This window comes from Eurosta solidaginis, chromosome 4, assembly GCF_040869045.1.
Source record: "Eurosta solidaginis isolate ZX-2024a chromosome 4, ASM4086904v1, whole genome shotgun sequence".
NCBI lineage: Eukaryota > Metazoa > Arthropoda > Insecta > Diptera > Tephritidae > Eurosta > Eurosta solidaginis.
The window spans coordinates 124606278-124630788 of NC_090322.1; the positions used below are offsets into that span (position 1 = coordinate 124606278).

The window sequence follows — 24511 nt, forward strand, 5'->3', positions numbered from 1 at the left end:
TTCGTTCAGAAACAAACATACATTTTTACATACATATAACTTTTTGAAACAATAAAAAAATTAAAAAAAAAATTTTAAAAAATTAGTATGATGAAAAAATTAAAGAAACAAAAATTGTCTACTTTTGGTCTTACTGAACTCCTCAATGATAGGTTTGTAACTTATCTTAGATGCTATATATATAAATTTTAATTAGTTTCAATTTTGAAAAGCTCCTTTCAGCGGAAGCAGTACTTACAGGTATTGTTAACAATAACCTAATGACAATGTAAACATTTGGGTAAATTTCTTTCAAATTGTTCTCTATAATATATTGTAGCAGATGTTTCACGTCTTTAATAGAGTTGGGTAAATTTGGAATCATATTTTGTAACTCCTCATACAACTCATAAGGCTGGAAGTCACTGCTCTCACCTACTTGCAGAACAATGTATAAATCCTGACAGTTTTTCAGTAGTTGCTCCTTTGGAATTCGTTTTAACTGGTTTAAGTCATATAGAAAACCAAAACCTTCAAAATGTTGACTTAAAGACATAAATCTCGATTACATGCTACTGATCACAGAATCAACCATGGTATTAAAAAAATGGGTTTCATACCGGCTTTCTGCAGACTTTATAGGTTGGTCGCTGCCTTCATAATCAAACATCCTTTTCTTTTTGGCTACTCTTTTATTTTTAAAATCTTTGGGCAAATCGTAACTGCTTTTCTCAATAAAATGACGAGCGTCAGACAAGCATTTTTCGAATCCAGTTTGTCGATATTCTTTTATCCAGTCACAAAATGTACGCAAATGTTCAAGAGTAATGCTTAAATGGACTTGTACAGATTGCCATAATTTGCTAATGGTATTGACACGAGTTAATAACTCATACCAGATATGTAATGATACGATAAATTCCAAACTGAACATTTCGTTCAAAATGGAATCGCAACCACTGAGTGTGTCCGATTGTTCCTTTTGGCATTTTAAGTATTCTATACATTCAACAACATCATCAAATTGCAATAATACAGCCTTCATCGCCTGGCTTCTGCTTTCCCACCTTGTGTCTGATAAAGGCTTCATCGTAAGCTTTAATTTATCTTTGATTATTTTCCAGCGTTTGCTGGAACTTGAAAAAAGCAAAAAAATCTTCTGAAGAAAACCAAAAAATGTTTTTGCTGCCAACGAAGAATTGGCTGCGTCTACCAACAACAGATTCCAGCTATGACAACCGCAAGGTGTGAAAAATGCCCTGGGATTTATATTTAGAATTCGAGTTTTAACTCCACTATTTATGCCTACCATATTAGCAGCATTGTCGTATCCTTGGCCACGACAGTTTTGAATATCTAAGCCATTTTTTTCTAGCTCTCCCAGTATTGCATTAGCCAAATATTCTCCAGTCGTTTCGGTGACAGCAAGAAATCCGATAAAGTTTTCTTCTATGGTTCCAGTTAATGTATTACAATATCTTAAAATAACCGACATCTGTTCAACTCTACTAGAATCTCTAGTGCAGTCGAGTAAAATAGAATATTTTGCCTCTTTTATCCTACCAATCACTTCACAGGTAACTGTGTTTGACATTAATGTAATCAATTCATTTTGAATATCATGGCTTAGATAGTGGTGTGTAAGTTGTTTATTATTAATGCGGTTTAAGTGTTCTTGTAACGTAGGATCATATTTAGCTATCAATTTAAATAAGTCTATAAAGTTACCAGAATTCTTAGTGTTTTCGTCAGTTTTGAGAGATTCTATGTGACCTCTAAATGCCAAATTATGAGAGGCTAAGAAGTTTATGATATCAATTAATCTCTCAAACAAGTTGTACCAATGTTTTTGAGATTCAAGAATTCGTCTTTCGTTTTCTTGGTCTAATGTTTTTTCGTGCTTTATTCCCTTCTCTAATGTTATCCATTGGAACATATATAACATATGTTCTTTAGTATTTTCATGCCTGCGCAAAACATCACCCAAGTGTTTCCAATCACAACACCCTTCCTGTACCATTTGAGTTTGTGAATTGCTAAAAAGTCTGCATGGAAAACAGAAAACTTTATTTTTAGAGCTTGAATATACCAACCACCGCCGATGCTGAGTTTCACCATTATTTAGTTTTCTTGAGAAATGAAAATTGGAAAAGTGTCTATGATCATCATCTTGAGGATAATGTTCATCAGGATGATTTAACTGCTGTGTGGGACCGCTTTGAACTATATCATGACGCTTAGCATCCGTCATGGGAAACATCCACAATCCCGCATCAAAACTGGCAAATGATTGCTCCACTACATCACTGGCTCTACTAGCAGATGGCGAACTTATTTCAATCGTGCTCTCTTGATTGGTACTTGCACTACTTAAGGGCAACATAGAAATTTCAGCATAAGATTTTGATTGGCAATCTATTTCTTTTTCCGATTCCCGTCGTTCGGTATCAATATTCGGTGCATCTGGAGTAATTTCCGAATTGTCAGATACAGACACATGTTGTTGAGAAGTGGAAGCAAGCGATTCAATTGACTCAGTACTACTAGATTCAGCTCGACTGAGAAACTTCATCATACCTGAACTTAAAACATGGTTTGATACAGCTCTTTCCGCTCTTCTTTTTCTTTTTGCTGAACCAGATTCCCATTTTCTCCCTTTATCTCTATCTCTCTTGGTAATTAAGCCTGACATGATTGATAAATTATGAAGAAAGTGCCAATATTGTACCCGTAAAATTAGGCGGATTCTAGCGCAACAAATAAAAGATATAAAAAAATAATAACCTCAATTTTCAATCACACAACAGTTTCTTACCTATCTCAACTTTTTAAACACTTGTTATAGTTTTAGAAATATGTGAGGCTATTATTTATTTAAAGAAACGAGCAATACTCCGTCTAAACGCGATTTGTACTTTCATTGGAAATGGCTATGCGTCAAATTTGACAGGTAACATATCATATGCACTTGTTTTGATACACAATGCTTTTTTAATAAGGGGAAGTCCCGAGTAATACTCTTTCTCCTAAAGGGGACTCCCCGCTACAGTAGCTTAACGCCAACTAATGTTGCCGGACTAAATATAAACGAATTGTCAGAAACGTAAGGGATGAGATTTCGAAATAATTGATTTTAACAGAAATATTGATTATTTCATAAACATAAATTTGTGGCGCCGAAGATTGGAATATCTTTAAGTTAAAAATTTATTTTAAGTGAGGCGTTCAGTGCAACAACGGACACAATAGCCGTGTTTTTTAACACGCGTATATCCGTTTACGCTTAAACTTTATATGGACTGCTAGTCGACAAACTATAAATACATCTCTGAAATTGCTGCGCATAAATTTTGTCCTACTAAATTTCAATACGCATTATACTCAGATGTAACTGAAATATGTGTCTTTGTTTCACCCTGTACACTAATTCTATGTATTATATGTGTGTCCACAATTCATCGCAACTGATTCAGCTATATGTTATACCCTATGGCCATCAGAGCGTTGCGTCTCCGCTTTACGATACACCCTGTTGCTGTAGCTAGTTGTTTAACCGCAGCCGCTAGATGGGTCTCCTAAGCATTATCTAAGCGAAGATAGGCGTTTTTTAACACGCGCAAACGAAACGTATACGCGCGTGTTAAAAAACACGGCTAATATTAGCACACACACATAATACACACATATAATACATAGAATTAGTGTACAGGGTGAAACAAAGACACATATTTCAGTTACATCTGAGTATAATGCGTATTGAAATTTAGTAGGACAAAATTTATGCGCAGCAATTTCAGAGGTGTATTTATAGTTTGTCTCTTAGCAGTCAATATAAAGTTTAAGCGTAAACGGATATACGCGTGTTAAAAAACACGGCTATTAACAATTCTCAAATAATGACATTAATTTTAATTCTAAAGTTTTATACAAAGATGGTGGGAGATTTGACATTCTATAAAGCGAAAAGCAGAAAAAGTCCACACATCTCAAGTTTCTTTTCGATAATTGCCATAAAATCATCTTCTTCGGACTAAGCAAAATTAAGATCGGTTTCTTTAAAAAATTACCAGAGGTCCTTTTTTTAGTTAAAAGTTTTAAAGGTACAATTACGCAGAAAAACGCCTAAGGAGTCAGCTAGCTTATTATAAGAACAGCCTTGTGTCGTGTTCTTAGGTATTTTTCATACTTTTTCAATTATAAGTTCGTTGTGGGCCGCGAGGCCCTTATCACCGCGAGGCCGTGGGCGGTGGCCCACACCGCCCACGCCTTACGCCGCCTCTGTGAACATGTAAGCAGCAGCTATAATTGCAGAGGGTAATACTCATGAGATACAGTATTGAGAAATAAATAAGCATATATTCAGGAAGGCTGTTCACAAAAAGTCAGGACCCTGGGAAAAAATCAGCGTAAGCTAAAGTCAAACAGTTGATTTTAAAACGTTGTAAGTGAAGTACGCTATTAAACTAAGTGTGAAGTACTACTGCCATAGAAGTGTTGTAAATAAAAAACATTTTGCTATACTGTATATTTGAGTTATTTATTCGACAATTCAGCAATTCGAACGATAACAGAAGGTGCAAAATAAGCAAGAATTTCCTTAAATTCGTTGTGTTTCCGATAAGAAAGAAAACTTCGTGATACATCAGTCGTAGAAGTTAAATGGAATTGTTAAAAAAAAATCTCGAATTATTTTGAACCAATTTCTCTATTCGGAATGAAAAGTACGTTGGAATATATTTTAAAGTCAAAATAGATATGAAAACGTCGAATTTGTTGTAAAAAATTTTACGTTTTGAGAACCATTTTCGCTCAAACGTTAAGTATGAAAGTGGCAAAATATTTTGTTTAGTTATCTCGACGAACACCAATGAAAGGTGACAAACTAGCAGTATATAATTCACCACATTACATGCTGGAATATTATCGAAAAAAAAACCCAGTGGTCTGGTTAAAATTATACAAAAAAGTTAATGCACGAGTTACAAAGTCGTTAAATTGTGATTAATATACCAAATAAAAGTGCTTCTAACATTAAAATTGCCAAATTGCAAGGTGCATTTCCCCAGTGGTGAATTGCCTACCCCCAATTCGATGGTTAACTGTTTCGCACTATTCGTTCTGGCTCCACTCTTTATGCTTCTTATTTGTTTCCAGGAACTGCCCTTGAATTCAAACCATCGCTAACGCTAAAGCTTCAGTAAGCAACATTTAATACCATATGGCCACTTCTATACTTTAACAGAAAACTTAGGTGGTTATTCCTTGTGGCCATATGATACTTCATGTTGCGTACTCTTCTGCGCACTTGTTACTGTTTTAGATATTTTTAGCGATGGAGTTTTAGCGTTTGCGAAGGTTGGAATTTGGTGGCTGCTGTGGCTTAGGGTGTGTTCCAGCTACAGTTGTTGCAGTAGTGTTACTTTTTTTGACAGACCATCACGTTCTTCGGCAAAGTTTGAGCAGCTGTGGCAACGTGGCGCGTTCGTTGAATGAAATGTTAACAATCTATTGATTATTACTAGTAAACCAAGTGCAACAAAAAATGCTCACAGTGCTATTGCAGGACATTTTCAGCCTGAATATCAGCAACATTCCATCAAATTACTAGCACCTTAGTAACACCGCTGTTATTATTTGGCGGCTCAAACCCAATCTTATCCACCACTCTTGGCGGTATTTAAATTGCACAGGCTGAGAAGTTTTTGACTCAGAAACGAGACTATGCTTTTATGAGGCTTTCGATGATTGATGACAGATTTTTTATTTGGTTTTGGTTTTCGAGATGATCATACCAGAAAAAACACGTTTCTATAGTAACTACGCTTTTTCGTCCCGAAAATGTCTTTTCTTTACAGAACAACACATGGACCCTATATCAGAAAACTTTTGAATAACGCTCTATTTCAGAATTTGTTTTGAAAACGCATTTTCTCGAATTCGGTTGATAATTTTCCCTTGCCAAATATCGTCGCTCGCTAGCCAGAAGCATGAATGTGCAAATTTTCCAATTTTGTGTTAGAAGCTTCGTTGGATTACCACTTAGATTCCTTAGGTTTTACTTAAATCTACAGCTTTCTACCTTACATGGAAACCCCAATAATTTGCAAAGCCGTTTTCATGAATGTATTACGCATATTGTCACTTGCGAAGCGAATGAAAATTTTGTCGAATTTCGCGGTCTCGAATTGCGAGATGCGAATCGTTAGCGAATTCGCCAAAAAAAAGTCGAACGAGTGACGAAGATGAATTTGTCGAATTGCCACAAGCGAAAAAATCATATTCGCTTCGCCAAATCTGTCAAAATTTGTCGAATGCTTATTTTGTTCGCGCTTGAAAATAGAAAAGGACGTATTGGCATTTATTTGAATGTTTTCAATTGAAAAAAGTAAATAAATTGAATAAATAGTTAAAAGTGAGTAATTCATTTAATTAAATTGAGTTATTGGTTTGAATAAATGAAGTTTTCAGAATGAGAAGAACAACGCCGCAGCAATTCCAAAAGCTGGTCGAGCTGATGGAAAATAATCCAAACGTCGCCAGAGGCATGGGGAATTTTGGAGAGACCAGGAGGAGCAGGGCAGAATTGTGGGACCATTTCGCCACGGATCTTAACTCCATAGGTCCTCCAATCTGTAACGGGCGCGAGTGGAACAAGGTAAGAAGAATAGACCTGCACGAATAATACAAAAGTATACATCGCAGAATCGTGGTATCGTACGGTTACTGAGTGGAGTTACTTTTGATACTTAAGGCTCTTTTACGCGAGTCGAATTACTGATGGTTTTTTTGACTCCCAACTCAATTCAACCATCATATACAAGTAGGCACTTTGTTTGAGAAAATTTACCAGGAAATCGACTCGAGTAAAGCAGCTTTACCTGCTAACGTATCTACTCGGGTATGTTACTGGCATTGTGAAGGGTGCTGAGATGGGCTCTAGGTTTGGTTAGATCCTAGCTCCGAGCCACCGCCTACTATTTTTCTGATAATACCCGATAAGATACTTAACCAGTTAGTTTCAAAAGTAACCGTACGATATCAAGATGCAAGTTTCCAAAGTAACTGACAACGTGATAATCGTCAGAAGCGTTACTTAGTTATATACCCGAACCATCGTATCCGTGCAGGCCTCTAGTAGTAACTGAATTGTATTCTGCGTGTCAGTTCATACTTACCAATATATTTGTCCTAGGTTTGGTTAGATTATAAGTTAAAGCTTAAAAAAAAGGTTTCTACAAACCGCAGCGAGACCGTAGCCACTGGAGGAGGGCCGTACGCCCAGCGAAGTTTATCTGCGCTAGAGAGATCCGTGGATGAGCTATTGAACCTCCAAGAAGCCGCCAACCCGACAGGACAGTCCTTTGGAACCAATAATCCGGGTGATAACGGGGGTGAGAGTGACAACACGAGTGAGAGCGAAACCGAGGGTGAAGAAGATCCTCGAGACTTAAATATCACTCAAAGTTCATCGACTCCCCGTCCGAGGATGACACTGGAGGATCGCGAAAATATGAGCTTGAAGGCACTTGAAAAGCAGGGAGAAATGCAAAAAACCCTTTGCGAGGACATTACAAAAATGACGGAAAAATTAGACGAAATGGCAAGATATGCTAGAAAAACGTACGAACTCAAAAAAGACCAAATAAAACTATCGAAAAAGAAAGAAGAGAGAAAAAAGGAAGAAAGTGTTGAAAGAAAAAGACAACAGAAAGAAAAAATGGAGATGAAAATGAAGGAGTTGGAACTGAAAATCTTGAAATATAATCTAAGGAAATAATAAAATCGTCCAACTACTTTCAGTTTCATTTCTACTTTTTCTTTACGTGACTGAATTTGTGTTTATTTTTATTTATCTTATTTTCTAATGAAGTACTGAATTAATATGTGATTTATTTTAAACTAGTTTTTAAGTGTAATATACCCCAGTTCATAATTATAAGATCACCCATATTGACATGTTCTAATTTTTTTTAACATTTCGTATTAGTTTTTATTTTTTGCTAATGGGATTTCAAATTAAGACCCTTTAAATCGACACTCCAAACTTTGTGAACATTTTGTAAAAGTTAAAAAAGGTTTTGAAATATCTTGAAAAATTTTTCAAATATTTCAAACATCTGAACCGAAGTTATATTTCTGTATCCCATTAAATTATAACTCTTAAGGCCGACTCGCCGAACGGCTCAGATCTATGTTAGTTTTTAAAATTATTTACTGGAGACATCATATACTTTCATATGAAGGAAAGTTTAATGGGCTACAAAAAGATATTTTCAGTTCTGAGGTTTGAATTATTAAAAAGAAATTTCAACATTTCTAAAAACGTCTTTTAACCTTTAAAAATATCCACAAAGTTTAGATCGTATATTTGTGCACGACTCCTATTTTGGTATTCTATTAGCAAAAAAAAAATTAACTAAACGAAATAATACAAAAAAATAGAACATGTTAATATGAGTGGCCTTATACTTATGAAATAAGCAGCAATAACCTAATACGCATTCGTCAACTAAAAAGTCTGAAATAAATATTTGATTTTTATTTATTTACTTGTAGTAATAATATATATGTACCTTCACCATTTTATAAGTCTGAATTGAATTGTTGATTTTTATTAAATAAAGAAATAAAAATTAAGCAAATGTCCATTTTATGATTTCAATTTAATCTTATTTCTATTTAATTCATAGGAATTTCAATAAAATCTTCATATTTTAAAATTTGTATTTTTTTGCTTTTAGCTTGGGAATAAAATACAGCTAATAAAACTTCAAGTTCATTACGGAGAATAAAAATAATTTCGGTACATTCCTTAGCTCACTAGCATCACTGTATTCAAATACAAAATATAGGTATAAATTAATAATGTTGTCCATTAAAACGGCCCTACTCGTTTTACAGTAAAGCATCAGCTATTTGTCTTCTGCGACGCTCTCCTGGTGTACCGTTGCCATCTTCATTACTTGGCTCCGATGATACAATGGCGTCAGTAAAAATTTCTGCTTCGTCTGGGTCACTGATTCGAAACATCTTACAAATATTGTGCAAAGCGCAACAATGGATTTAACTTTGTCAGGATTGTAGCGCATTTTTCCGAGGAGGCATCTGAAACGGCATTTCAGAACTCCGATCGTACGTTCTATGACGTTTCTACCTTTTGCGTGCTTCTTATTCAAAATTGATTCCCTAGTTCCGGACTCTGCAAGACGGAAGGGTGTTAGTAAGTAGGCACTCAGCGGGTACCCGGAATCACCTACAAATAAGTATATTTTTTTTAAAATTACGTCATAAAAAGTAAGGGTATTTGGACTTGATTCGTTACTCCGTTAGTCGATAGTTTTGAGTAACGAGCTAAGTCTTAATACCCCGATTATATTTGTGTGTAACTAGCAAAATTACCTAAATAAATAGAGTTATCGCCGCTAAGATGCATATTTTCCAAATGACTTTTTAAGGAACTATTATTCCACACAAACGAATCATGTGTTGAACCAGCATATCTAGCATCCACAAACCGGATATTCATGTCATGATCGCAAGCCTGAAATATACAATTTACTAACAACAATATTTTATGTATCCATGTCTTGACAACTTACAATCATCGCATTTATGCTAAAAACCCCTTTTCTATTCAGATAGAGGTGTCTATTTGCGCTGGGAGCATAAATCGAAATATGCGTACCATCAACACAGCCAATCACGTTGGGTATTCCTGACCTGATGAAAAATTTGCTCTTTGCTTGTTGCTTTTCCTCTTCTGTCATTTCGGTTTTTATCGCCGCCCTGCAAATTTCTCTCTGCAAAATTGGCAGTGTCTCCTTTAAAATCAGGGAAACTGTAGGTTGCGCAAGTCCCAAATGAAAATCATTCCCTACAGCTTGCTGATAACTGCCATGGGCAAAAAAACGGAGTGCGCAACACAATTTTAGCATTGGCGTTACAGATGATGACAAGCGGCAGTGAAAACTATCCTTGATTTTGTCCAGCACATACATAAATGCATCTTTGCTTAGCCGGAAATTTGCTATGAATCTAAAAACACACAAAAAATACACAAAAACTTTACATATTTTGAATAACCAATATGCACTGCACTTACACTGTGGACGGAAGCTCCATGGGATTGGAGTAATCTCTTATAAAACGCCGCTGTCGAAGAAGATAAACTCGCGGCTCAACATTGTAATTGTCTTCGAAAAAAAGATCAACGTTATAAAACAGTTTTAACTTTATTTATTACTATTTAATAAACTTGTTTTTACATTTCTCTTTGTGCACAAATAAATAATAAAAACAGATGACAGAAACGTCAAATTCGGATGAACTAATTAAATTTGTTTGAATGGCAATGACACATGGCAGTCGAATAAGTTCATTCGCCACTCCCAATGCAAATTTGATGTGAATTCGCCAATCTGTTCGACTCGCCAAATATATTCGCTTCGCAAGTGACAATATGCGTATATAATTCAATCACATAAAGTTGGGCCAGTAAAATGAATGTGGCACATTCATGTTTCTGGCTGGCAACAAAGTAATGTTGTTCCTGTTTGTATGACATATTTCGTTGATATGGCTCAACAATTTAAAAAAAAGTAAGAACAGCACACATTCATACTCATATTTACTAATAATTTTAATTATTTTAAATATTTAGTTATTTCTATAATAATTAAAAATATGGTGTTTGGCACTACTTTGTTAGGCAAAACTAAGACTTAAGAAAAATGTGCGAAAAACTGGTTATACTAAGAGAATATCATTCATTTTATCAGGCATGCTTAACCAACGAAACGATATCATTTCGTTACGATAATCAACGTTAATAAACGAAACAAAGTCATTTCGTTTCGTTTATTAACGTCAAATTAACGTTAACGTAATGATATCGTTTCGTTGGTTAAGCATGCCTGCGTTTTATAAAAATCTAAAGGGCAACAGTGAGGTTCGTGACGCTTTACCCGAACCCAACATTTCAGAAAAAACTGAGAACTAGTTCTAAGTTTGCATTAATATCTTAGATAAAAACACATAAGTGTATATGAAATTTAATTTAATGTTTAACTTTTTTCATTTATGTACATACTTTCCATGATTCATAGCCACGGATATGTACCCAAGTATTGTGATGCCCTGAACCCGAATCCGCGAACGGAATTGGCCTGCAGGAATTTTTTTTACGTCTTTTGAAGTTAAGTTCATACCATGACCAGTTGGACCAATTCTTATAGCGTATTCGGATTCAGCGCATCAAAATGCATAGAAAGCATTAGCCGATTAACCTGATCCGACTACTTTGAATTTTTTTGTATAGCTGTGTTGACAAAAAATTAGACCAGTTTTTAAAACTTTTGTTGTGCCAGAAAAATGAATGTGCTAAATCTCGGAGAATAAAAGGGATGCGAGCAAAACAGTTATCTCAGTTGAAAGAGCGTATTGTGAGTAATTTATTGATACATTTTTACATTAAAAACTAGTACTGCTAATTTTAAGGGAGCAATAAACTTTGAAACTCGATTTCCCAACATTTTCATTTTGGCACATTCGTGCTATCTTCAGTGTCATTTTTCATTCGAGAACGTTCTGTTGTGGTATCTGCAGTGTCATTTTTCGTTCTAGAATGTATCTAGAGAACCAGATCTGAAATTTGATATCTGAAAGGACATTCCCATGTTAAAAATACCAGTCGCTTACTGATTGGCAAAGGAATAATAATAGTTGTTAGGTAGTTTACAACTGTTAACAGTTAATGTCTTTTAGTATCTAAATAAAACCAGTATCTCCTTAAACCAATAGTGTCCGGAGACAAAACCAAACAATAAATAGGCAAACATCAAATTTTGTTTGTTTCTTAAATCTGATTATTTTAAGCTCACAAACATATGTGTATAGTTGATAGGATTGTTTTAATATACAAAAGTATATTTTTTACTTGACTTTATAGATGTTGTTTGTGTTCTTCACTTTGATATTATCTGAACATTTTAGAATCCTTACAAATTATTATACAACGCCCTCCTTCCTCCTCTTCCATCATTGTAACATATACTAAATTTATATAATAATTATATAAAACATATTTAGAAATTAAATAAAGAGTTATGAAATCATTACAAATAATCTCAAAAATAAATATTAAATTAATATAACAAAAGTTTTGAAGAAATAAATATGTATAAACATAATAATATTATTCGCCACAGAAATTGATTAGTGGAACGAACAGTTTCAATTCTGGCCTACAGAACTAAACATTTCCTTTTTTTATAAATTTTTTATTACTAATTTTATTTTTCTTCAAATCGTCCACTTAACCCGCGTTGATCATGAAACAATAGCTGCAAGCTTATGCGCATAATTTATTCCATATACAAATTATATTCGAAGAACATAATCAATGTTAATTATTATGATCTCAAATGCAGCAATGGCAAGCAGTTTGGGCAAGTTAACGTTTTAATGTAGTGTATGTATTGAGTAGATATTGTTGGAGTTTATGATGTTGTTGTGCTCTTATTACTCCAGATATGTTGATATGGATATTGTTACGCGCAGCATATAATATTTTTTTATTGTTGAATTGATCTATGGAAGCCGCTCTGATGATTGTTAGTAATGACTGTTTAAAATAACTTGTTGCAGAATTTTTATACTCCAGAAATTTTTATGTATGCATGCTTAAATTTTGTTGTATTCGAAATAACATTGCAGGAAACAGTCTCGCAAATTTCGTCGTTTTTCATGGCATCGTAACATTTTGATTGGTATCATTAGCAATCTGCATCCCTTTCGTCAGTTAATCACTTTTTTTCGATGTATCCTTACATTTTTTTTTTCTCAAAATTAGATCTTTTTACAAGTCGGTTTCACCATATAGAGCTGTACTGAAGGACATGTAATCAAGAGCTCCAGGCACACCATTTGGTCCCTTGTATGGTGGCATTCTTTGGATACAATATTCCGCTTGATCTGGAGGAAGTTCACGTCGGAGCTCATCTGGCAATATGAATGGCTGTGTGGACAAAAAAAAAATAAAAACAAAGGTTAGCAACAGAATCTATTATAGGTAAGTTGAACATTATTCGCCCATTTTACGCCATAACTATAACACTAAGGTATAACCCATTAGAAATGTATCGATATGTCTTCTGAAGGAGAAAAGTGGGACATTCAAAAGTTTAATATAGCGCTATAATAACAATTTAAAACAAGTAAGGTTTTATGGGGGTATTTTTATTAGACGGACACCTTAATATTGTTACGAATATTAGCAAAACTAAGGGGTGCTGCTATCTCTAAACCGATGCTAAACAGTGATATCATGCACATCCATAGATCAATCATTATGTATCTACATAAACAAAACAATAATTGCGTCTAAACATATGTACCATGTACGTATACGAGCAGCGGAGAATAAATGCACCAACACATGCATATATCTGAGATACTCCTGAAAGTATGCAATGAGAGAAGCTATAAAATCGTGCAATTGTAGTTACAGCTGAGAAGTTTGAGAGCTGATGGCATCTAGTAGATTCTGGAAATGGAAGCACCTAGAAGATGCGAACGTTGAAATCAGAGAGTATAAACGGCAGCAAATGTAGAGGCGCTGGAATTCAGTTTGATTTGAGCTATCAAGAAGTTTCGATTAAGACGCTATCTAGCGAGCCATAGCAGTATTATTTTGAAAGTCAGTTTTCATTTGAGCTATCAATCAGTTTGGTTATTAAGCAAGCTATTCGTTGCAAAGTATAAGTGTTATAGTGACTTACTTTAATAAAGGCCATTTTTCCATTATTCAATATTGGAGTTATTTTATGAAACAGTTTAGCGATACGAACGTTGGCAGAAAATTGCAAATAAGGGGAATTGCAGTAAATTCGTTACAATATCATCAAGATATTTCAAAAACTGGGGGACTAGTTTGCGCTCAAACAGACAGACAGACGAACGGACTGCTAAGTCCAATCAGCTCGTCATCCTGATCATTTCCGTATACTAATTGGTGGGTCCATTTCTTCTCTTTTAAGGACTTACAATTTTGAGATTCGTGACAAACTGGGGGCCTCATTCTCTATTACAAATCGAACGTTCGTATCGGCTCAGAAACGAATCGCTAGTGTATTTGCACTTTGTTAAACGATAGTAAGATATCATTTGACATTTGCTTTCGCCTTCCTGTTTGACATAAAGTAAAAAACGTAAAGGCCGAACGAAAAAGAATGCCATTGCTAGACGAAATCGTTTGGAGGCGAATCGTTCGTCTGAGCTCTTGTTCGCAATACAAAATAAAGCCCTTGATATGCCATTTCATTTTTATGAAAGGTATAATGATACCAAGCCATAAGCCCGCATAGACGCTTACATGTAACTATATGGTGACGCTGTGTGTGTAAAAATAAAATAAAATAAAATAAATAAAATTTAAATAAAAAATAGAATCAAATAAATTAAAATAAAATGGAATAAAATAAAACAAACTCAAAAAATAAAATAAAGGGAATAGAAAGATAGGAAGAGGAAATCAAAGGCATAATTCCATCTGTAGTGGTTGAATTTTAACCACTGGGCGAACTCTAGTATACATTATTTTACAAATACATCTTACCTTATCGGCAGCAAGAATTCTGAACGAATCGATTACTTGTTCGGCGGTATCAGTGTCGGTACTTTCACGTGTCATGAAATCAAGGAACGCATCGAAATGCACATAACCAGTTGAATTAGGATCGACAACGGCCAAAATTCTTTGGAAGTCCATTTCACCTTGTCTGTCTTTACCGATCGAGTAACCTAATGAGACCAGACACGACTTGAATTCTTCAGGAGTGAGCCGTCCTGTGCGATTCTTATCGAAGTGATTGAAACTAGACCTGAATTCATTTAACTGCTCCTGACTTATTCCCTTAGAGTCGCGTGTTAAAATTTGATTTTCAACCTCGTTAATATTACGATTGATCGATGTCAACAATTGTTCCCATCCAACGCGCAATGTTTCCATTGTATAATTGGTGTAACGATTTTCGAATATCATCGATTCTTGTACGGCTTGATGAATCTTTTCTAGCTCTTCAATATTAGGCTTGTAAGCATAAACAGCCTGTTCATATTCCTTGAGTCGATGCAATTGATCTTCGAGTGAACCTTGAAGGCCCATTCCGATGGCAGTAACTGCATCCATTTGCCGCTCAATCCATGGTCCAACAATATTGGCTTTTTCGGCAAATTGTCTACGTAACATTTCATTATTTTGTTGTTTACGCAATTCATTAGCAAGCGTTTGATCGCGTTGTGGTACCAATTGGCGTACATCGCTCCATTTTTTTGTCATGTCATTAGCAGTAAGTGTAGTGTATGGATTTTCTAAGCCTCCAGGTATTTGATGTTGCTTAACAATAGATTCTACCTCACGCACTAAATTCACAATCAAATTGAATTCCTTATCAGCCTCGCCCAATGTAGCTTTGAATTGATCATGTGCCTGTATGAGACCTTGGATCTCCTCCATTGTATGTACAATAAACATGTCAACCAAATCTTCGCGCGTACCATCCAACCAGTTGTTAAATGGAGCAGCTCTCTTAGCGAATTCCAGATGAAGAATATCAATCTTCTCCAAGATGCGTTCGGCCTCATCCAAAGCGGTGCGACGACGTTGAGTGAGTGCACCCAAGCGATCCCATTGATCACAGATACGTTGACAGCGAGTATTAACCGAAATACAATCATGATATTCGAGTGTACTATGAAATGAAAGCAAATCAATACATAAACTAATAAATTAGTATTCATAAAAATCATGAGTCGAAGGGAACTCAAGGTCTTAACAATAAGGTTTTGCTGATTACACTGGAACGCAAGAAACAAAGTGGTATGTACATGGGGCAAGACCCATGTTCCTATATGTATTTGAGGGCGCTGAATTTTTCGACAGATTTCCCAATACAATAAAAAAGTCATAAGTTCAACAAGTAAGGAAGCCTAAGTTCGGGTGTAACCTATGTAGACCAAGGATGACGTTTTTTGGAACGATTTTCCTTTGTCAAATAAGGGAAAATCACCATGTAGGAAAATGAAACTAGGGTAACCCTGGAATGTGTTTGTATGAAATGGGTATCAAATGAAAGGTATTAAAGAGTATTTTAAAAGGGAGTGGACCTTAGTTCTATAGGTGGACGCCTTTTCGAGATATCGCCATAAAGGTGGACCAGGGGTGACTCTATAATGTGTTTGTATGATATGGGTATCAAATTAAAGGTATTAATGCGGGTTTTAAAGGGAGTTGTCCTTAGTTGTACATGTGAAGACCAAAATGTGGACCTGGGTGACCCAGAACGTACCGCTAATTTATTTATATATGTAATACCACGAACAGTATTCCTGCCATAATTCCTTGAGCTTTTCACTTCACCCTGCAGAACCTTTTCACACCCATTTTACAACATTTTTTCTAAAGTTATATTTTGCGTCAAAAAACCAACCCATTCACCGTATTTCATTCCTTTTTCGTATTTCGTATAGAATTATGGCACTTTTTTAGTTTTTGGATATTTTCGATATCGAAAAAGTGGGCGTGGTCATAGTCGGATTTCGCCCATTTTTAATACCAAAATAAAGTGAGTTCAAATAAGTACATGAACTGAGTTTAGTAAAGATATATCGATTTTTGCTCAAGTTATCGTGTTAACGGCCGAGCGGAAGGACATACGGTCGACAGTGTATATAAACTGGGCGTGGCTTCAAACCGATTTCGCTCATTTTCACAGAAAATAGTTATCGTTATAGAAGCTATGCCCTTACCAAATTTCACAAGGATTGGTAAATTTTTGTTCGACTTATGGCATTAAAAGTATTCTAGACAAATTAAATGAAAAAGGGCGGAGCCACGCCCATTTTGAAATTTTCTTTTATTTTTGTATTTTGTTGCACCATATCATTACTGGAGTTGAATGTTGACATAATTTACTTATATACTGTAAAGATATTAAATTTTTTGAAAAAATTTGACTTTTAAAAAATTTTTTTTAAAAAAGTGAGCGTGTTCTTCATCCGATTTTGCTAATTTTTATTTAACATATATATAGTAATAGGAGTAACGTTCCTGCCAAATTGCATCATGATATCTTCAACGACTGCCAAATTATTGCTTGCAAAACTTTTAAATTACCTTCTTTTAAAAGTGGGCGGTGCCACGCCCATTGTCCAAAACTTTACTAATTTTCTATTCTGCGTCATAAGGTCAACTCATCTACCAAGTCTCATCGCTTTATCCGTCTTTGGTAATGAATTATCGTACATTTTCGATATCGAAAAAGTGGGCGTGGTTATAGTCCGATTGCGTTCATTATAAATAGCGATCTGAGATGAGTGCCCAGGAACATACCAAATTTCATTAAGATACTTCAAAATTTACTGAAATTATCGTGTTTACGGACAGACGGACGGACGGACGGACATGGCTAAATGAATTTGTTTTTTCGCCCAGATCATTTTGATATATAGAAGTCTATATCTATCTCGCTTAGTTTATACCGTTACGGGGTACCGTTATGCGAACAAAATTAATATACTCTGTGAGCTCTGCTCAGCTGAATATAAAAATTGAGGATATGAGGATAAAACTAAAAAATTATCCAATTAAATTAAGGATATTATTAGTGTGTTTAGATGTTCCGAAATGTAATTGATATGTATTTGAATTCGAACTCAGATTTTATAATTTTGAAATGGTAAACGAACCATATTGGTTTTACTGTTGGCTTCCCCCAACAGTTGTTCAATTTGAAAATGTAGTGTTAAGAACGCTTTACATTTCGCATTTGTCATACGATTTGAATAATTTATTTTTTAAATGAACGCTTTTGAGATTTAAAACACCATAGCTGAAATCGATTTTTGCATTTTTGTTTATTTGTTATTGTTTAGGCCACAAACCTAAATATGGCGGTGCACCCTCGTATCGCTTTACTTTTTCTTTTCGTTATCTTTTCACCTCACATTTTTCATTTATTCATATCAGTTTATACCGATAACCGTTTACCCCGCCGGATAATAGTTAAGCCTAGGATTCGGCGGCGACCGCGAACTAAAGTCTTTTTACCTCTTTCACTTCTTTTGCGAACGTTTAAGAAACCCCCAGCAGCCAAGCCAAGGTAAGTCCTTTGTCAATCAAAATTATAAAATTCATTATACACTCCGCAATCGGAAATCTTGAATTTTTACTAATTGGATTAATTCTACAATTGCATTTACTTTCACTTCAATAAACATTATTGTGTATCTTTTTATAACGAATTCGTTTGTGTTTTCTCCTTTCTTTTCTCCCCACCATTATTGCGAGCGCGCCCTATCTGTGGTCTTGCCGCCGTAACAGTTATTTTTAGAGCAAAGTGCACGAAACTGGCAAATTTTAAAGACAATGAATCCTCCTGCTTATTCTAATAAGTTTTATTAAACAGAAACTAGTTCAAAATAATTATAAAGCCAACCCAAAACGGAAATGAAATTAAAAAATTTTTATTTGAAATGCTCAAAAAAAATTTGTATTGATAAAAAAATATTATTTTGAACCATGGTTCAACTATATGGTTGGCTATCTCTACAGCAACAACATACCTTTGTTCAGATTGTCAAAATCTGCGTGTTGGTGTTAGGCGAATGGGATGGAGAGAAAACATAAAACTTTGCAATTCTTGTGTGTTGTGGGAAAATAAGGCGCTAAATTGGATCCATTTATTGAAAAAATAACTGAGCGTGATATGAAACTATTTAAAAAAAAAAATTTACCACCACGGCAGTAAATTATTGTCAATGTTATATGCTTGTTTTGAGTGCTAAGCGACGCAAATATTTGGTGAAGCAGAAAAACACAAAAAACCCCTTTTCATCACGTGCCGAAACAATTTTGTATTGTAAAGTATTATTGTTTTTATAATACAATAAAAATATATTAAGTGACGAAAAGGAGTTTTTTGTGTTTTTCTGCTTCACCAAATATTGTCAATGTGTTGGTTACATTTTGCGTTTGTCATCTCTTTTTGACAATCCCTATACCAGTGAAATAAAAAAAATATGATCAGCTGATAAGATGAACAATATAATTGAGCCATGATTTTGAAATTTAATTTTTTTTACTTTTGTTTTCGTTTTTCGAACTTATTATTAAGAGCAGGAGAATTAACTACCTTTAAAATTTTACAGTTTCGTGCACATTGCGCAAAAAAATCAATCAAGACTATGCTATTTTAAATCACAAAAGCTTTCATTTATAAACAAAAATATTCAAATCGTATGACAAACGAGGAATGTACAGCGTTTTTAGCACTACATTTTAATACTGAACTATTGTTGGGCGAAGCCAACAGTAAAATTAATTTGGTTCGTTTCCCATTTCAGCATTATAAAATCTGAGTTTGAATCCAAATTCATACTTCCACATCTTAAAACACTAGAAATAGCCTTAATTTAATTGGAAAGTGTTTAGTTTTATTTTCATAATCGCAATGTTTGAACTTATGACTTTTTTTGCAAATATTTCGAGATTTCAGCGTCTCGAAATACATATAGGAAAATGGGTCTAGTCCCCTTATTTAGGACTTTTTTTGTCTTCCAGTGCTTTTATTGTTATGATATACCTCCAGTTTGGTGATACTTGTTACGTATTTGAGGAAAGAAACTTACTTCAATTCCTGTGCAATGGCTGCAATTTGCTCCACACGATCTTGATGAGCTGCTAAATCGGACTCAAAAGCTTCATGTTTCTTCTTTAGAGCCTTCAGTTCATTCAATTTACATTGACGGAAGTCTTGAGATTGCAACATCTCTTCTTTGCCGCGTGTCCAATCTTCATGAGCATCAGCCTTTTTAAAGAAATGCGATAATCAGCAAAATTTCTAATTATTACTTGGAAAAAATGAATGCTTTTACCTTATGCTTGAACTTTTGTGCCAAATGTTCCAAACGTTCCAAACGCATTGTTTCAGCCAAAAGCCATTCTTCAAAAGCCTTCTCTGCAAGTTCTAAACCCTTCCAAGCATTTGAAATATCAGCAACTGTCTTGCCCTCAGTTGGCAGATAAGCTGGACGGTTGGATAGACGTAGCTTGGTTTGCAAAGTATTGAAATTAGTTTCGAGTTTAGCTTTTTGTTCGACACGTGGGGGCTTGTGTTTGCGGCGGTAGGTACGGTATTCTTCCAACTTCTTTTGTACACCTGCCAATGAGTTGTCGGCTTGACGCGAGTTCAGCCAAGGCATAGTACGGCGTATCCATTCCAAAAGCTAACTCAATATAAATGTTGGATAAAAAATATTGATACAAAAAATTTAGTTTATGTTGATTATAGATATGTTCGCGTACTCCCATCCCATTACATCCAGTAATATATTTTTAAAAACTTTGCGAGAATAATAGCTGAGCTCCAGCAAGTTTTTGTTTAAATTCTGAATAAATGCTTAGTTGTAGCAACTTCGCGTGTGACAAAAGTCCCGCCTATAACTTACTTTGAAGATGCTGACTTTCTCAGTACACAGCTATTTAATCTGGAAAAAATGAGGCTCTGCACGTTATTTACACACAGTCGGTGAATTCCTTTCCCGAGTAGTGCCTGGTGAACTACGTTCTCAGAGCTCAATACCCAAAAGAAAGCAAACTTCGATTTGGATTCTGTAAAAGGTTAAACTCTGACTTGTGCAGAATTATCCCCGGCAAATCCGATGTGCATATGCCCCGCATGTAATGTATTCCAACATGACACCAACCATCTGTTTTTTTTTTTAATGTGGAAACAATGTATGCAACCAATTTCTCTATGGTTAAACCCTGTTGAAATGTCGATCCGTTAGAGGATTTCGATGGGGTAGATCACTTTTAATAAACAACATAATATGTCACAAAATATTTAAATTTTTTTAATTGATTCGTACTCTCTAATTCCACAGGTCAGCCACGAGGCATGACAATTCTTATGCCCTTTGTAGGAGCAACCCGTCTATACCCATTATATGCCCTTTTAACATTGGCATGTCATTGGAGGTGGCGTCCTTGCACCCGTATCAAACTAAAGACCTTTTGAAATGCCACACCCCTGGTCTTACAGCAAGGGCGTCCTGCCACACACTGCAGACTTTGAGGTATACTTTTTCCCAACATCGCCCACGTTATAAACTAAATGTCTTGAGAAATATCCACCGAAGAGGCTTGATAATGGGCATGGTAATAGCGCTATGAGAAATGGCTTGTCGAATTGGATATTTTGCCACTGCTAGAATAACAGCGTACTTGCTCACAGGTTATCTCTCTGTGAGCGAATTTCATTAAATAAAAAAAATGGCACTGAAGATGACACAACACTGCAACCGCAGTCTCCACCCCAAATATAACCAATATACATGCATAAATTAGTTCTACTGTCGGAAAACGAACAAAGCAAAATGATAGTGTCACACAGTACGCGAACAGAGCTATTGTATTACAACATTTTTACTTACATCGCTTGCAAGACGTTCATACTCCTCCATAAGGCGCTCATTCTCTTGGTTAACCTTGAGCACTTTGCAAATTCGGTTGGCTGCGGTCTCCGCCTAGGAAATGATAAAATTCGAAATGTATGTTTTTTATTTTCACGTTATATACTATAAACATTTTGTATTAAAATAACGCTTTGGAACATATATTACAAAAATAATTAGTACTAGCGACACGAAACTGAAAATAAAGAATATTTAAACCTGCCTACATAGCCATATTTCTATGTCGATAACATTAAAAAATCATACAAAATTCAAGTTATAATATCTCTAAGATTTATGCCCCTATTACCGTTTACAACTCAACTCTGGTTGGGTTGAAATTTCGCAATTTGGTATTACAGATTACAACTCAACCTGTCAAAAAAATGTCGGTTGAGTTGTTTAGTCTAACAACTTTTTGTGGCATTACCGTTTACAACTTTGTGTTGGTGTAGTTGTCAAAGACGTCAAAATCTTACAACTGATTACTATCAGTTGTCTCATACAATTTTGCAGTTGTTTTGAAAAAATCTAACGTTTTACAACACGGTTCACCACCTAATTTTTAACAAAATTTTTCAAAGTTGGTATCAAAAGACACGTTTCGACCTCCGATTTAAGAATCCGGAAACAAAAATTAAAAATTTAATTTCTGTCATATCATTGCGGTTCAAATTTTCATGTGTTTGTATTTTGCCAGATTTTTTGTACACATTAATGCAGAAAGGCGTTGGATACACCCAGGGAAAGATCTTCTGTGCAAAAAAACTGTGGATCGGGCCTCCTATTTCGGACCCTCTCGGGCCATTTTGTGGTTTTTTTTAATATTTTAAATTTTTAATTTCCGCTTTCGAATCCCAAAAACGGAGATCGAAACGCATCTTTTGATACTATCTTTGATAAGAGTGAGCCCGTGCACCATGCTGATAAAACGTTACCAAAAAATAAACAAAAACAATCTAAAGCGGGTAGTTAAACCTTTTTTAATCAACAATTTTGTACACATTTATAGAAAAAACAACGAAGGATTACATTGAATAACTTTTTGACTTTATGGAGCGACATTCCGAAGTTGGACGAGGCTGGCCGCAGTTCGGATGCAGCCAAAATAGGTGAAATTATGCGAACGCGAGTCACTGATACTAATCACTACTCCTGGGAATCCTGTTTTAGAGTAAAATACAATTTTTGCTGTTTGGGTTTTAATCCACTCCGCACAAATATGATCCTCAATAATATCTAAAACCAGTCCAACACCAAAATCATTTCCACAGCATTTTTGATAGCCGCCATCAGCAAGGAATCTGAGTGTGGTGCATAATTTTAAAATAGGGGTACAGCCTTCCCTCGATAGCGTTTGCGGAAATGGTCCTTAATTTTGTTTAGTCATGAGCAAAATGCTTCCTTTCAAATCTGCAAAATAACTTCTTTCGAAGCTCATCAATTGTTAGTTCCAAGAGATTGGAATGATCACGCGAATGTTTTCCGTATTCGCGATATGTCAGTCACCAACATTTTCGCCATTATAAAATAGATTTCATATCATATAATATTGTAATAACAAAATCACTTTTGCAAATGCTTAAATTTTCCCCACAAATTGATCGGCTGTTCATTTATCTGTCAAATCATCACTTTCTTAGGTTGGCAACACCAATTCAACTTCAACTGAAATAAGTTGTAATTTGTAATACCAAACCGGAGTTGAGTTGTTTTAATTACAACCCAACTAAGTTGAGCTGTATACCGTTATAGGGGCATTAAAAAAGTACGCGTCACGCCCTCAGGCTGTCAGAAATAGCCCCCGATATTAGAAATCTGGCAGCCATGTGCAAAATTGTACTAAATATGGCATATTTTTAGGCATATGATAAAGAAACTTGTAGACGAAATTTTGAAAAAGCTAGAACTGAATTCCGATATTGACATATAGAATAAAAATCAGAATTCCTTCCTGTATTGTTTTGAGTAAAGTGCACTAAATGTTTTGTTTCCAGTAAGTGGTGAGAATGGGAATCCCCTTCAACGACAAGTGCAGGACGTGTAGTGATAAGGTTGTACGGAGACCATTTCCTCTGCGAGTGCCTAGCCCTAGTCAACATAAGATCCCGAACTCTACGCAGTTCTGTGCTGCCCGACCTAGAGGCGTTGCCAAAATTACATACAGGAGAGCGCTACTTCTCTTAGTCTCTCCCAGCGGGCACCACAGCAACTAAGTGGAGTGTTCAGTGTACCAAAAGTCTAGTACACCATGTTCAGCTATGCTTTTTTATTGCAAAATGCAAAAATATTTGAGTCGATACATATCAAAATTGCTTAAGTCCACATATGTCATTTTTACAGAATTTTTTATGCATTATATATCAGCCGACCAAATCCATAATTTAAAACAAAAATGCGCATACATATATAACGTAAATCAGATTGAAAACGTGGATTAAATCAAAACTATTTTTTTAAAGTTGTCTAATACTGCTGTTTGCGTAGATCAAAGTTGCTTAACTTCATTTAAGAGAATCGGATTGGGCTTGTCTATTGCATATTGTGAGACATTTGTTGGATTTTCCAAAGTAACAATTGGAATTAGTGCGGCTTTTGACAGAAAAATCGGATATAATTTATCAAAACTGCGTCACTTGCCCAATTCACAAAATTGTCGTATTCATGTAAAATTTTAGTTGTTGGCATGGTTTCCAACATAAAATTTGATCAAAACATTTTGTATGTCGGGGTTGATTCTGGATAGGTAAGAGTTTAACCTGTTACAGTATCCAGAACGAAGTTGAGCAAGAGTGACACGCGTTTCCCTGGGGAGTATGCGTTCCTCTTCTGCGAGTTCTGGATATTTTTCTTCAAGTACTGGATTCACCGGGCAATTCCCGACATAAAGGTCCGACGCCTGTCTATGGAGTTCACCAAGGACCTGCTTGTGTTTTCCCGCTTCATACGGCTGGGTTCTCAGGTGCCGTATTTCCTCAAAATGCTTACGGAGATGACTCCTTAGGCCCCTAGGCGGTGC

General features: G+C 35.3%; 1 protein-coding gene and 1 pseudogene across 4 annotated transcripts in view; both read right to left on the bottom strand.

The window, feature by feature from the left end:
- Positions 1-7679: 7679 nt before the first annotated feature.
- Positions 7680-11257, bottom strand: LOC137250271 (putative nuclease HARBI1; annotated as a pseudogene).
- A 563-nt stretch (positions 11258-11820) lies between these two features.
- The window catches only part of Actn (alpha actinin), a 112264-nt gene continuing 99573 nt past the window's right edge, over positions 11821-24511 (bottom strand). For all 4 annotated transcript variants that reach the window (XM_067782772.1, XM_067782771.1, XM_067782769.1 and 1 more), the window contains exons 6-10: positions 21472-21564; positions 19912-20262; positions 19666-19844; positions 14594-15728; positions 11821-12994 (exon numbers count right to left, since the gene is read on the bottom strand). In XM_067782772.1, the coding sequence (XP_067638873.1) occupies positions 12836-12994; positions 14594-15728; positions 19666-19844; positions 19912-20262; positions 21472-21564 (1917 nt within the window). In that variant the 3' untranslated portion in view covers positions 11821-12835. The remainder of the gene's footprint in view (positions 12995-14593; positions 15729-19665; positions 19845-19911; positions 20263-21471; positions 21565-24511) is intronic.